Here is a 14,296-nt window from a genome sequence, read left to right on the forward strand (position 1 = left end):
AATTAAGACTTAAGTTACTTGCTCTCTTTTCTACAAAAAGAGATTTGATTGAATTGTTAGTACACACACAATGGCCGAGATTGTCATTACCTCGGCGTGTCCGGTGCGGCTAGGGTCAGGTCGCAGCCCCGCCACTGGCTCCATCCCGCTCTGGAAAATTATTTTCCGTTGATAGGGCTTGTTAAGCCCGCCCAACGCGTTTCCCGGTCCAATTAGAGGAAGCGGGTCTGGTGACGTCATTCATGGCGCGTCATCAGCTGGTTTCCTTAAAGGGACCATGGCCAACTTTTTTTTGACATTTGTGCTGTCAGTGTTCTACAGCATTGAGGCGCTGCAAACACTGACAATGACTGCAGAGGTGCAGGGCTGCACCCAGGTTCTCCCATGACTCCCTTCATATGCTTATGGAGGGAGTCAGAGCACACAGGGAGGTCCTCTTCCCTTCCGATGGGAGGAAGATACCTCCCCAGGAGAACCAAACAGCCTGGTTGCACATTGCACGGGAGGATACAAGCAGGTTTGTGGTCAGGAGGGCCAGGGTTCAGTGGTGCTAACCTTTCAATGATCTCATTAGATCACGAAATGTTAGTACAAAGCCACACTCAACCTCATCCTGCTGTGCTTCTCATCACATCCCCATCACTCTGCCTTCCCTACCCTACTCCTGCACATCCTTACACCAACTTACCTTGCACCTTCACCCATCCCCATCTATCTCATCACCATCTCACTAGCCACCCCTCACCCTAGTGTAATTATACCAACTAACAACACACAAGGGTAGCCACTTGGGTGTTTTAGCCAATGTTCATGTAAAGTTTCTGTTAATGTGCTGTCAAACATTGAAACCTTTATTTTCAACACTTTCTGTTCTTGGACAGATTTGTGTGCACCTTTGGAAGGGGCTCAGTGAGTTGCAGTGACTGGTGAGACATAATGGTACCTCCCACAATGGTGGCGAGTGTGAAAGGTTGGACATTGTAGGGATGCTTTATGGTGTTGGTGTGGGGTGGTGCCACCCTGGCGCATCATGTGGCAGTCATATGGGTGTACAGCATCAAGTGAAGTAAATCTGACCATGGTGAGGCCATCCCTGGTGTCCTGGGCAGCAAGGTGGTCGGGTGCTGATGCCCTCTGTCCTGTGCAGCATCGGGTGATTGTGCAGAAGGTTGGTGTTGTTGTTAATGCTGCTGGTGTGCCTGGTGCTGGGACTGATCGTGGTTGGATTCTGAGGACCAAGGTGAGACAGTATAAAGGGCACCCATGTTGATGGATTAGATGGCAGGTGAAGTAGAGATGACAGAAGCATTCTGTCAATGGTGAGAGAGTTCTTCCAATGAAGGGAGAGTGGATGAAGAGTGGAAAGTGAAAAGCCTGCAGAATCTGTGCTGGAAATGGACTGAGAAACAGCTTGTGGCTGAGGAAAGTGATGATCTGTCAGGTGGGAGCTTTCATTGTACATTTGAGGCTGTCAAGTAATCAGCTGGAGCAATGGCCACTGAGCTCCCGCCTCAGGTTGACAGCCGTGGTCCCCGAACAGTGTGGTTCCCGTGGCCATGAAGTTAAAAAAGCATGTTAATCATCTGTCAACTAGATGCTAATGCGTTTAATTGGGTCACCCGCCGCTGCCCGCCAGGTCTGCTCAGCGCTGACAGACTAGACATTGGGAAAGGCGCGATACGGTGGGGTCCTGACCCGCTGTCAAAAAAAAAACACTTTCCCATCCGACCCGCCACCGATCCTGCCTGCTGACACCCGGAAAATTCTGCCCAACGTGACTGTGGAAGTTATTATCCTAAAAGGTTCTTACCTCCACAAAGAATTTGGCTTCTTGTAAACTGTAGTGTTTAAATAGATTCTTCTGTATAAATGCAGGTCCTGTACAGGAAAATAAAAATAAGCCTTTTGAAATGATTGGAAAGATATTTAAGAACATACACATCTCTACAGACAGCTGTTTGCTATCAACCTGAAAAAGTGTAGCAGATTGCTTTGCTAGCTTTATTTCAGCTTAGTCCAGTCTTGTACAATATCTATTCCAAAACAAATAAGTATGAAACATTAAAGGAATATAATCAACAAATTTTACGTTCAATCACAATGGGGAGTGGGTGGGAAGGTGAAGGGGATTTTAAAACCTGTGAATATCCGAAGCAAATAATGGATGGTGAGCAGGGCTTGCTGGAAGTATTCTGAAGAACCTTCTTCTCAGTCTGAAGGTCAAGAGTAAAACATTCTAGAAATGCACAGGACATCGCAAAAAATGTTAGGTTAACATTTCTGGTTCATCAAAACAGTTCTAGGTTAAGTCTAAAAAAAAGACCTCATATCATTCAGGTAGTCTTTGCATGAAAATTGACCAGCAAGAGGATAAAATGCTGAGCTTGTGCTTAATGTACCATGAGGAATACAGCGAAGTACAAGATCAGAAAAGATTGCAGTTCATATGGCTGTCTCCAAAAACTAAGTTCTCAATTGTCCTCCCTCAAATATCTATCCGATTCTTAACATTTTACACTGCAAAAAATGTAAAAACAGAATGCATATTTTTTGCAAAATGTGACCTCAAAAGAAAAAAGGTATTTTGAAATTATAATTTCAAAGATATTTTGCATAATATAAACCTGCTTCTGCAACATTTTTGACTTAAAAAGGCCCCAAAAAGATAACGGAGGCAGCTGAGGAGAAAGGGAACAAAGCAGCAGCACGAGTTTTAAAATGAGCTCAGTGAGCAGGAAACTATGCTGCTTGCTGGGGATGCAGTACTGCCCCACATTTTCTATCCCTTTTAAAAGGAACTCAATTGGCATTCTCGACAACAGAATCACTAACTCTGTGACTCTATCAATTATGCAGTTGAGTGATAAACCTTAGCTTCTTCCCTGTATCCAACTGAACATGAAGGAAGCAGCACCAATCGAGTTGGGGAGGGAATGGGTGCAATTCCATAACACTTTAAAAATCAACAGCATTAGGCACACTGCATTAAAACTATATTTAAAAAAAATAAGGAATACAACTACTTAAACAGACTGGATTGTCAAGCTTCGGTTTAGACCCACACTTTGGCTGAGCTATACTAAATGGGAATATCTATAATTATGGGGGATTTTAACTATCATATTAACTGGACAAATCAAATTGGGCAGGGCAGCCTCGAGGATGAGTTCATTGAGTGTATTAGGGATGGGTTTCTTGAGCAGTATGTAACTAAACCGACCAGGGGGCAAGCAACCTTTGATTTGGTCCTGTGTAATGAGACAGGATTAATTAAAAATGTCCTAGTAAAGGATCCCCTTGGAATGAGTGACCATAACATGGTTGAATTCCATGTTCAATTAGAGGGTGAGAAGATTGGATCTCAAACAAGCATGCTGAGCTTGAATAAAGGAGACTATGAAGGTATGAGAGCGGAATTGATTAGAGTGGACTGGGAAAATAGATTAAAGGGTAAGACGGTACATGATCAGTGGTGTACATTTAAGGGCCTAGAAATTCGCTTGGGCGCGGGCAGCTCGCTCGTGCCCAAAAGTTAGCGCTGGGCGGGGAGGCATTAGCGCACGCCGTATATTCGTCTTCTGCGCCCCAATTCGGAAGCGGGCGCTATACCAGGGTGTGCCCGCCTCCGTTTGGGGCGCTGCAACTGAATATCGGCGCGCTAGTTGCCGCAGCGCCACCCGATGCGGTGCGGCAGGCTGCGGTACTGCAGGCCTCCCCCTTCTCTTAAGGGGGAGGTGCCTGCAACGGCCGGAGCCCCGATCGCGAGTGCCGGCAAAAGAGCCCGGCACAACAGAGAAGTGCCGGGCTCCACGGAAACCAGCCGGCAATGCTGCGGGGGGGGGGGGGGGGGGGGGGGGGTTGGAGGAGGCCGGGGAAGGAGGTGCAGGCAGGCGACCGCCGAAAAAGCAGCCGGCCGCACCTTCAGCTTTAAAGCGCCCACTATGGCAGCAGGACGGCCCCGTTTTCTGTTCGCTGTTTGCGCCCGCTTCGGAGGAGGCGGGCGCAAATAAATATGGGGATCGGCGCGGTTTCAGGGCGTTACGGGCCACCGCGCACACCGATGACGTCATCAGTCCCGGCGCAGCGCTAACGGCTACTGCCGCCAATACCGCTGCACTCAATTTCCGCGCTACCACCCCGCCGGCGCAAAAGACCTCTTTAGGCGCTAAGTGGGCGCAAGGCCCACTGAATTTCTAGGCCAAGGAGTTATTTTACAACTTCCAAAAAATATATATTCCACTGAGGAAAAAAGGGTGTAAAAGATAGCCATCCGTGGCTAAGTAAAGTAATTAAGGATAGTATCCGACTAAAAACAAGGGCATATAAGGTAGCCAAATCTAGTGGGAGGATAGAAGATTGGGAAGTCTTTAAAAGGCAGCAAAAAATAACTAAAAGATTGATTAAGAAAGGGAAGATAGATTATGAAAGTAAATTAGCAAAAAATATAAAAACAGATAGCAAAGGTTTCTATAGTTATATAAAAAGAAAAAGGGTGGCTAAAGTAAATGTTGGTCCCTTAGAGGATGAGACCGGGAAATTAATGGTGGGAAACATGGAGATGGCAAAAACGCTGAACAAATATTTTGTATCAGTCTTTACGGTAGAGGATACTAAGAATATCCCAACACTGGACAAACAGGGGGCTCTAGGGGGGGGGGGGGGGGGGGAGGAGCGAAATACAATTAAAATCACTAAGGAAGTGGTACTTGGTAAAATAATGGGACTCAAGGCGGATAAATCCCCTGGACCTGATGGCTTACATCCTAGGGTCTTGAGGGAAGTGGCGGTAGGGATTGTGGATGCATTGGTAATAATTTTCCAAAACTCCCTGGACTCAGCAAAGGTCCCGGCAGATTGTAAAACTGCTAATGTAACACCCTTATTTAAAAAGGGTAGTAGGCAGAAGGCTGGAAACTATAGACCTGTTAGCCTAACATCTGTGGTTGGTAAAATTTGAGAGTCTATTATTAAGGAGACAGTAACGGGACATTTGGATAAACATAATTTAATAGGACAAACTCAGCATGGTTTCATGAAGGGGAAGTCATGTTTGACAAATTTGCTTGAGTTCTTTGAGGAAGTAACATACAGGGTGGATAAAGGGGAACCAATGGACGTAGTGTATTTAGACTTCCAAAAGGCATTTGACAAGGTGCCACACAAAAGATTATTGCTCAAAATAAAAAAATCACAGGATTGGGGGTAATATTCTGGCGTGGTTGGAGGATTGGCTCTCTAACAGAAAGCAGAGAGTTGGGATAAATGGTTCATTCTCAGACTGGCAATCAGTAACTAGTGGTGTTCCGCAGGGGTCAGTGCTGGGTCCCCAACTCTTTACAATCTATATTAACGATTTAGAGGAGGGGACCGAGTGTAACATATCAAAGTTTGCAGATGATACAAAGATGGGAGGGAAAGTAGTGAGCTTGGAGGACATAAAAAACCTGCAAAGGGACATAGACAGGCTAAGTAAGTGGGCAGATGGAATACAATACTGGAAAGTGTGAGGTTATGCACTTTGGCAGGAAAAATCATATAGCAAGTTATTATCTTAATGGCAAGAAACTGGAAAGTACTGTCGTACAAAGGGATCTGGGGGTCCTGGTGCACGAAACTCAAAAAGTTAGTATGCAGGTGCAGCAAGTGATCAAGAAGGCCAATGGAATGTTGGCTTTTATTGCTAGGGGGATAGAATATAAAAACAGGGAGGTATTGCTGCAGTTGTACAAGGTATTGGTGAGACCGCACCTGGAATACTGCATACAGTTTTGGTGTCCATACTTAAGAAAAGACATACTTGCGCTCGAGTCAGTACAAAGAAGGTTCACTCGGTTAATTCCGGGGATGAGGGGTTGGACATATGATGAGAGGTTGAGTAGATTGGGACTCTACTCATTGGAGTTCAGAAGAATGAGAGGCGATCTTATTGAAACATATAAGATTGTGAAGGGGTTTGATCGGGTGGATGCGGTGAGGATGTTCCCAATGATGGGTGAAACTAGAACTAGGGGGCATAGTCTTAGAATAAGGGGCTGCTCCTTCAAAACTGAGATGAGGAGAAACTTCTTCACTCAGAGGGTGGTAGGTTTGTGGAATTTGCTGCCCCAGAAAGCTGTGGAAGCTACATCATTAAATAAATTTAAAACAGAAATAGATAGTTTCCTAGAAGTAAAGGGAATTAAGGGTTACGGGGAGCGGGCAGGAATTTGGACATGAGTCTAGGTTCGGAATGGTCGTGGCCCTGTGGGTAGTGGAGCGGGCCCAGGGGTCGTGTAGCCTGGTTCTGCTCCTACTTCTTGTGTTCTAATTCTGTTAGATTTCAGGAGATGGTTTTATTGCTGTTCCTGGCTGGGGTGGAGATCGCCTTTACAGAATGTAAGTACTGCCGAAAATATAGGGACAGAGTGATCTCCTGGCATTGGTTTTTTTTTAAATCTGGTTTTTCGCCTCTCCCGGGAGATCACATGGGTTCGGGTGGGATGGAGAGTGATAGTATATTTGAGGTTAGGAGCAGATCAGCCATGATCTTATTGAATGGTGGAGTAGGCTCGAGGGGCCAATTGGCCTACTCCTGCTCCTGCTCCTATTTCTTATGTTCTTATCCTGTTTATCTGCCGCTTGTGCTAAGTTAGCTCATTACAGTTGGGTCGACAGTATAGGACACTGCAATTGACTCGAACACCTGGGAGGAGAAAAAAAAAGCCAGCATTCCTATTCCTGATGGTCTTCCTGCAACCCTTGCTAAAAGTGTGCATGCACAGACATCCAGAAGTGGAAGGATCAGGTCCCCATGGTTGAATAGCTTACTCATGGTCAAGGCTTACATTAATCAAGGTCATTTAGGCGCAACACTAAAAAGGTGACCAACACATATCTGCAATTCTGATGAAAGGTCACCGACCTGAAAGGTTAACTCTGTTTCTCTCTCCACAGATGCTGCCTGACCTGCTGAGTGTTTCCAGCATTTTCTGTTTTTATATCAGATTTCCAGCATCTGCAGTATATTGCTTCTGTAGCTTAGACGTACTTCATCTGGTACTGATTTGCTCAGTTACAGATTTTAGCCAATTGCTTTTGTAGGTCTCCAGCTGCTTCTTCCAAGACAACCCCACCTGCACTGAAATTTACTATCAGGTGCACATTTGACCATTTTATATTTGTTTTCTGTATTCAAGTCATTGATATAGATTAGGAATAGTAGGAGCCCTAGCGCCCATCCTGAGGGACTGCATTCAGTGTCTCCTCTACCCCCAATTACCTAAGTTAACAATTCACATTTAAGGTTTTTTTTGCTTTTTTTTTAATCAAAGCAAAATGACCAATGAGCTATAATTTGGGGATGATGGACAATCGGACAGATCAAAAGCAGTTAGTGGCATGAAGTGATAAATATTTCATTGAATTATTTGTTACTCCCCATTCTCCGATGACAAGCTACTTGTAGGTCATTAGACCTTTGCCACATTAACTGAAAATAAAGCGTTTGGAAGGCACTATCATAACAACTTGGATTTATATAGCACCTTTAACATAGTAAAACATCCCAAGGCGCTTCACAGGAGCGTTATAAAACAAAATTTGACGCCGAGCCATATAAGGAGAAGTTAGGGCAGATGAGAGAGGTAGGTTTTAAAGAGCGCCTTAAAAAGAGGAAAGAGAGGTAGAGGCGGAGAGGTTTAGGGAGGGAATTCCAGAGCTTAGGGCCTAGGCAACAGAAGGCACAGCCAGCAATGGTTGAACGATTATAATCAGGGATGCTCAAGAGACCAGAATTAGAAGAGCGCAGATATCGTGGGGCTGGAGGAGAAGACAGAGATAGGGAAGGGTGAAGCCATGGAGGGATTTGAAAACAAGGATGAGAATTTTAAAATTGAGGCATTGCTTAACCGGGAGCCAATGTAGGTCAGCGAGCACAGGGGTGATGGGTGAACGGGACTTGGTGCGAGTTAGGACACGTGCAGCCGGGTTTTGGATGACCTCAATTTTACGTAGGGTAGAACGTGGGAGGCCAGCCAGGAATGCATATGAATAATCAAGTCTAGAGGTAACAAAGGCATGGATGAGGGTATTAGTAGCAGATCAGCTGAGGCAGGGACGGAGACGGGCGATGTTATGGAGGTGGAAATAGGCGGTCTTATGGTGCGGATGTGTGGTCGGAAGCTCAATTCAGGGTCAAATATGACACCAAGGTTACGAACGGTCTGGCTCGGCCTCAGACAGATGCTAGGGAGAGGGATGGAGTTGGTGGCTAGGGACCGAAGATAGTATTTAATTGGAGAAACTTTCTTCTCATCTAGTACCGGATGTCGGACAAGCAGTCTGATAACTTAGAGACCGTGGAGGGGTCGAGAGAAGTGGTGAGGTAGAGTTGGGTGTCACCAGCGTACATGTGGAAACTGACGCTGTGTTTTCAGATGATGTCGCCAAGAGGCAACATGTAGATGAGAAATAGGAGGGCCAAGCATAGATCCTAGGGGACACCAGAGCTAACGGTGCGGGAGTGGGAAGAAAAGCCATTGCAGGTGATTCTCCGGCTACGATTAGAGGGATAAGAATGGAACCAGGCGAATGCAGTCCCGCCCAGCTGAACGACGGTGGATAGGCATTGTAGGAAGATGGAGTGATCAACCGTGTTAAAGGCTGTAGGCAGGTCAAGAAGGACGAAGAGATATAGTTTACCTTTTAACAGTCACAAAGGATGTCATTTGTGACTTTGATGAGAGATGTTCTGGTGCTGTGGCGGGTCGGAAACCTGATTGGAGGGATTCAAACATAGAGTTCCTGGAAAGATGGGCACAGATTTGAGATGTGACAACACTTGAGGACTGGAGAGGAAAGGGAGGTTGCAGATGGGGTGGTAGTTTACAAGGACTGAGGGGTATGGGGTTGATATTTGGAGAGGGTTGATGACAGCAGATTTGAAGGAGAGGGGAACATTACCTGAGGAAAGAGAACTGTAAACAATATCGGCTAACATGGGTGCCAGAAAAGGAAGTTGTGTGGCTAGCAGGTTAGTGGGAATAGGGTCAAGGGAGCAGGAAGTGGGTCTCATGGACAAGATGAGCACGGAGAGGTCATATAGGGAGATCGGAGAGAAACCGTAGTATGATACAGCATAGAAGGTGGTCATTCGGCCCATGTGTCTGTGCTGGCTCTTTGGTGGCGCTATCCAATTAGTCCCACTCCCCTGCTTGTTCCCCATAACAAATGTTTTTCCTTTAAGTATTTATCTAATTCCTTTTGGAAAGTTACTATTGAATCTGCTTTCACCTCCCTTTCAGGCAGTGCATCCCAGATCACAACAACTCAGTTTTTAAAAAAAAGTTTCCTCAATGTCGCCTCTGGTTCTTTCGCCAATCACCTTAAATCTGTTACCACGGGAAACAGTTTCACCCTATTTATTCCTGATCAGAAACGCTCATGATTTTGAACACCTCTATCAAATCCGCCTCTCGACCTTCCTCCGCTCCAAGGAGAACAACCCCCAACCCCAGTTTCTTGGGAGCGCTTGGCAGGGTGACCTTTCCTCCTCCTCTTCCTCCTCCTGGGCTTTCCTTTTCGCCTCTTACCTTTACCAGCGCGGCTCCGTGGCAGACGCCGCGAGCCCCGGCCCCGCTCACGGGGCCTCGAGCCGAGGGGCAGCCGGCGGACCTGCAACCGCTGAGCAGGCTGCTCGCACTCAGCGCGCCGCTCGCCATGGCGTTTCTCCCGCTCCACGCGCAGCAACGGCTCAAAGGCAGCGCCATTTTTACCGGCGTCCCCGTTCGGCGGGGGAGCTTGGGAGTGCGGGCCTCTGCAAATTATACCGGGCAATGCTTTTGGTTTTTTAAAAACGTATGTAGAACAGCCCCCCGCGGGGCCTTATGAGTAAAATAAATAATACTCGGGATGAGGAAAAATTGGGTTATTTTCCTATTATAGTTAAAGGTTCATGCAATTTGACCCGGAAATTATCCTCGGTACACTTTGGAGCGGAACAGTTTCTGGGAGTTTTTGAATCGAGTTTTTTTTGTGGAAACTAACTTTGTGGTGATGCTTCTGGAGCAATTCGTGCTTTAATCGTATTTTTTTAAACGGTTGAAGTGCGTGTGGGACAAGGATAAGCAGCAACTGGCACCGAGTGCTGGTTTCCTAGTGAATCAAAATACAAACTGCAAATATTAATCACCGTGTTTTATACATGTTTCTTCACTTTCCTTCTAAAGAAACAAGCTTTCCCCTCCAAAAGAATGGCATTATTTTACGTTAAAACCGCGTTTTGTGCATAAAAGGTGGACGCATTTGCACGCCGCGTTGGATTCTTGCTAAGATGAACCGGATAAAATTACAACGAACTATATTTGCAAAAATGCTCAAACATAATATGGTGAAGATGATGGTTGTGGGGTTAATGTGGGACTCAACGGTTGGGATTTTTTCTCGAGGAGAAAGAACAGAATTTGAAGCTGCTTCTGATCCTGACTGTAGTTCAGTTGATTCTAGCCATTATTCAGTTAATGGTGATGATAACTTGGATTATAGCAAGATTCACCGTAAAAAACCTTCCATGGATGTATGGAATATAACATCTCAAAAGTTAATAGGTAAAGTAAGTAATTTTCCATAAATATAGTACACGTACTGAACTAGATAGTAGGTTATTAACTGGCCCTGGAGGGTCCAGCGGCTGAGAATACCACGAAGATGATGGTGTGTTGATAAGTTTTTGAAATAACTGTGGTTCTGGTAGGCTCGTGTCACCGATGAATCATTTCTCTGGCTCATGCACAGGAGCCTGCAGCTCCACCTTCTTTTGTGATCCCATTGCCCAATACAATGTAGTGCCTTGAATTTCAAATGACAGACTCAGATGAAATGTATACAGTAGCATGGACTTTGGAAGCTGTAAATCGAGCTATTATATTTTTAGCACCTTTATCATCAGCTGTAAGCATGTTACACATAGATTTTCTTCATGGGAATTAATCACAGACACCCAAATGGAGCTGATAATTTTATGAGCATGAAGTAATGATTATAAAACACTACTGTAGTTTTACTTTCCTGTATGTAAATAACACTAAAAATAAAAAAAATCTCATTACTAAAGGGCATATTGTCACAAAACCCATTGCATCATATTATTTCCTAAGTTTTAAGCTAAGGAGGGTTTGTAGGTGGCCATCTTTGTAAAAGTTTGAAAATCACTGGTATTGCCACAACACTAGTGCTGCTGTCAAAAATGTTTAAGAGATGCTTTGTTATGCCAAAAGTACACTCAATGGAAAGATGCTGAAGGGTGTGGATAAACAGAACAGCCTACTTCCTTGTAAATGCAAGTGCAGTAGCTACAAAGCAATTTGTGGGGAAAAAAGGCCAACAGCAGTTTGGATTGTATAAATAGGGCATTGAGTACAATTTAAAAAGTAAGGATAAACTTGGTTAGGGCACAGTTAAAGTAGTACGTGCAGTTTTGGGCATCCAATTATAGAAAGGTAATTAAAATCATAGAAAGTGTACGGTGTACATTCACCAGGCTGATAGGGCTGAGAAATTATAGTCATGAGAAGAAACTTGAAATACTGGGACAATTTCCCTGGAGCAGAGAAGGTTAAGAGAAGATATAATAACGATTTTTTAAATTGTGAAGGGTTTTTGATAAGATGAAAAGGAAAAGGTTATTTCTTCTGGTTGGTGAGTCATTAACAAGGGGTCATCAATTTAAATTTCGCACTGCGAGTGAGGAGAGAGGTTAGAAGAAATTTCTTTATGCAGTTCATTGGAATACTTAAGGGAGTAGTTGAGGCAGAGACCATTGTCTCTTAAGGGAAAGCTGGATAAATATTTGAAGTGGAGGAAGATACATCGATATGGGGAGAATGCAGAGGAATGGATTAGTTTGGATTGCAGTAGCAAAGATTCACCACAGACCAAATGGGCCAAATTACCTCATCCTGTGCTGTAAATATTTATAGTTCCAAGGAAAACCTGGTTAAAATGAATATATTTTATAGATCAAAAAAGGTCATCTATATTTCTACTTGTACAAAATCCATTACAAACATCAGAAAGTGCTGCAGAGAGGATTGCTACTAAGCAGAGCAGAATGACTGCAGTGTTGAAGAATTACAACAACAACAACTTGCAAGGAGTGCATAGGCAGAGAGGGAATGGGTGACCGGTGGACAGAAGAGGAAGACCAGGTAGGTAGTGCAGGAGTCCCCTGAGTGCATCTCGCTCTCCAACCAGTATTCGGTTCTGAGTACCGGTGAGGGCGATGGTTCCTCTGGGGAATACAGCCAGAGCCAAGTCTGCGGCACCACAGGTGGCTCAGCTGTAGAAGGGGGGAGGAAGAAGAGGGAGAGAAATAATGGTAGGGGATTCGATAGGGGAGCAGACAGGCATTTCTGCAGCCGCAGACATGACTCCAGGATGGTATGTTGCCTCCCTGGTGCCAGGATTAAGGATGTCTCTGAACGGTTGCAGAACATTCTGAGGGGGGAGGGTGAACAGCCAGAGGTCGTAGTCCATATTGGTATCAATGGCATAGGTAGAGGGATGAGGTCCTGCACGCAGATTTTAGGGAGCTAGGAAAGAGATTAAAAAGCACGACCTCAAAGGTAGTAATATCCGGATTACTCCCGGTGCCACACGCGAGTGAGTATAGAAATAGGAGGATAGAGCAGATGAATGCTTGGCTGGAGGGAGGGCTTCAGATTCCTGGGGCATTGGGATCGGTTCTGGGGGAAGTGGACCTGTACAGGCTGCATCTCATCAGGGCCGGAACCAATATCCTCGCGGGGAGGTTTGCTCGTGCTGTTGGGGAGGGTTTAAACTAATTTGGCCGGGGGATAGGTACCAGGATGTAACACTAGAAAGGGGAAATAAAGTGCTGAAAGGATTGGGAGAGGCAGAGAGCACTGAAGTAAGAAATAGTAAGGTATTAGGTGGGGTCAAACGAAGAGAGAATACAGGATGGTCTAAGATGGGTTTACAATGTATGTATGTGAACGCACGAGGCGTAGTAAACAAGGTAAGTGAGCTCCAGGCACAAATAGCCACATGGGAATATGATGTTGTGGCAATAACTGAGACCCGGCTCAAAAAAGGGCAGGATTGGGTATTAAATACTCCTGGTTCTAAGGTATTCAGGAAAGATAGGAGGTGGTGTGGCAGTATTGGTTAAGAAGAATGTTATAGTGCTGGAGAGGGAGGATGTCTTGGAGGGGTCAAGGACAAAATCTATATGGCTAGAGTTAAGAAATAATAGAGGTGCCATTACACTACTAGGTGGATTCTATAGACTATCAAATAGTGGGAAAGATATGGAGGAGCAAATTTGCAGAGAAATTACTGAGAGGCGCAAGAACTATAGAGTAGTAATAATGGGGGATTTCAACTATCTTAATATAGACTGGGATTGTAATAGTGTAAAGGGCAGAGAAGGGGAAGAATTTCTGAAGTGTGTTCAGGAGAACCTTCTTGATCAGTATGTTTCCGGCCTGGCTAGGGAGGAGGCATTGCTGGATTTGGTTCTGGGGAATGAGGTAGGTCAAGTGGAGCAAGTGTCAGTAGGTGAACATTTAGGGAACAGTGATCATAGTATCATAAGGTTTAGATTAGCTATGGAAAAGGACAGGGAGAAATCTAGAGTAAAAATGTTTAACTGGGGGAAAGCCAATTCCAGTGGGATGAGAACGGATCTGGCCCGGGTAAATTGGAATCAAAGATTGGCAGGCAAAACTGTAATGGAACAATGGGCTGCTTTTAAAGAGGAAATAGTTCAGGTACATTTGAGGTACATTCCCACTAGGGGGAAAAGCAGGGCAACTAAAGTCAGGGCTCCCTGGATGACGAAACAGATAGGGAATATGATGAAACAGAAAAAGAGCGCGTATGACAGATGTCAGGTTGCAAATACGTATAGAAAGGTCAGAGGTAAAGTGAAAAAGAAAATAAGAGGGACAAAGAGAGGGTATGGGAATAAAATGGCAGCCAACATAAAAGGTAATCCAAAAGTCTTCTATAGGCATATAAATAGTAAAATGGTAGTAAGAGGAGGGGTGGGGCCAATTAAGGACCAAAAAAGAGACCTATGCATGGAGGCAGAGGGTATGGCTGAGATACTAAATGAGTACTTTGCATCTGTCTTCACCAAGGAAGAGGATGCTTCCATAGACATAGTGAAGGAGGAGGTAGTGGAGACACTTGATAGAATAAAAATTGATAAAGAGGTATTAGAAAGGCTGGCTGTACTTAAAGTAGATAAGTCACCAGGAGCGGATGGGATGCATCCTAGGATGCTGAGGGAATTGAG

At 44.9% G+C, this 14,296-nt stretch overlaps 2 protein-coding genes across 7 annotated transcripts in view; one reads left to right on the forward strand and one right to left on the reverse strand.

Annotated features, from left to right (window-relative positions):
- pdss1 (prenyl (decaprenyl) diphosphate synthase, subunit 1) overlaps window positions 1-9,802 on the reverse strand; it is a 32,573-nt gene extending 22,771 nt beyond the window's left edge. For 2 of the 6 annotated variants that reach the window (XR_015078367.1, XR_015078365.1), the window contains exons 1-2: window positions 9,570-9,802; window positions 1,811-1,878 (exon numbers count right to left, since the gene is read on the reverse strand). Coding sequence is in view for 3 of the 6 variants with exons in the window: in XM_085987732.1 (XP_085843858.1) it covers window positions 1,811-1,878; window positions 9,570-9,746 (245 nt within the window). In the remaining 3 variants the exon portion in view is untranslated. The remainder of the gene's footprint in view (window positions 1-1,810; window positions 1,879-9,569) is intronic. The other 4 variants (XR_015078366.1, XM_085987732.1, XM_085987734.1 and 1 more) reach the window with 4 other exon arrangements.
- A 2-nt stretch (window positions 9,803-9,804) lies between these two features.
- LOC147117089 (uncharacterized) overlaps window positions 9,805-14,296 on the forward strand; it is a 71,575-nt gene continuing 67,083 nt past the window's right edge. The window contains exon 1 of the mRNA XM_085987201.1: window positions 9,805-10,597. Coding sequence (XP_085843327.1) covers window positions 10,310-10,597 — 288 coding nt within the window. The 5' untranslated portion in view covers window positions 9,805-10,309. The remainder of the gene's footprint in view (window positions 10,598-14,296) is intronic.

Source organism: Somniosus microcephalus, chromosome 5 (genome assembly GCF_052327205.1).
Source record: "Somniosus microcephalus isolate GS21.2 chromosome 5, FLI_Smic_1.0, whole genome shotgun sequence".
Taxonomy (NCBI): domain Eukaryota; kingdom Metazoa; phylum Chordata; class Chondrichthyes; order Squaliformes; family Somniosidae; genus Somniosus; species Somniosus microcephalus.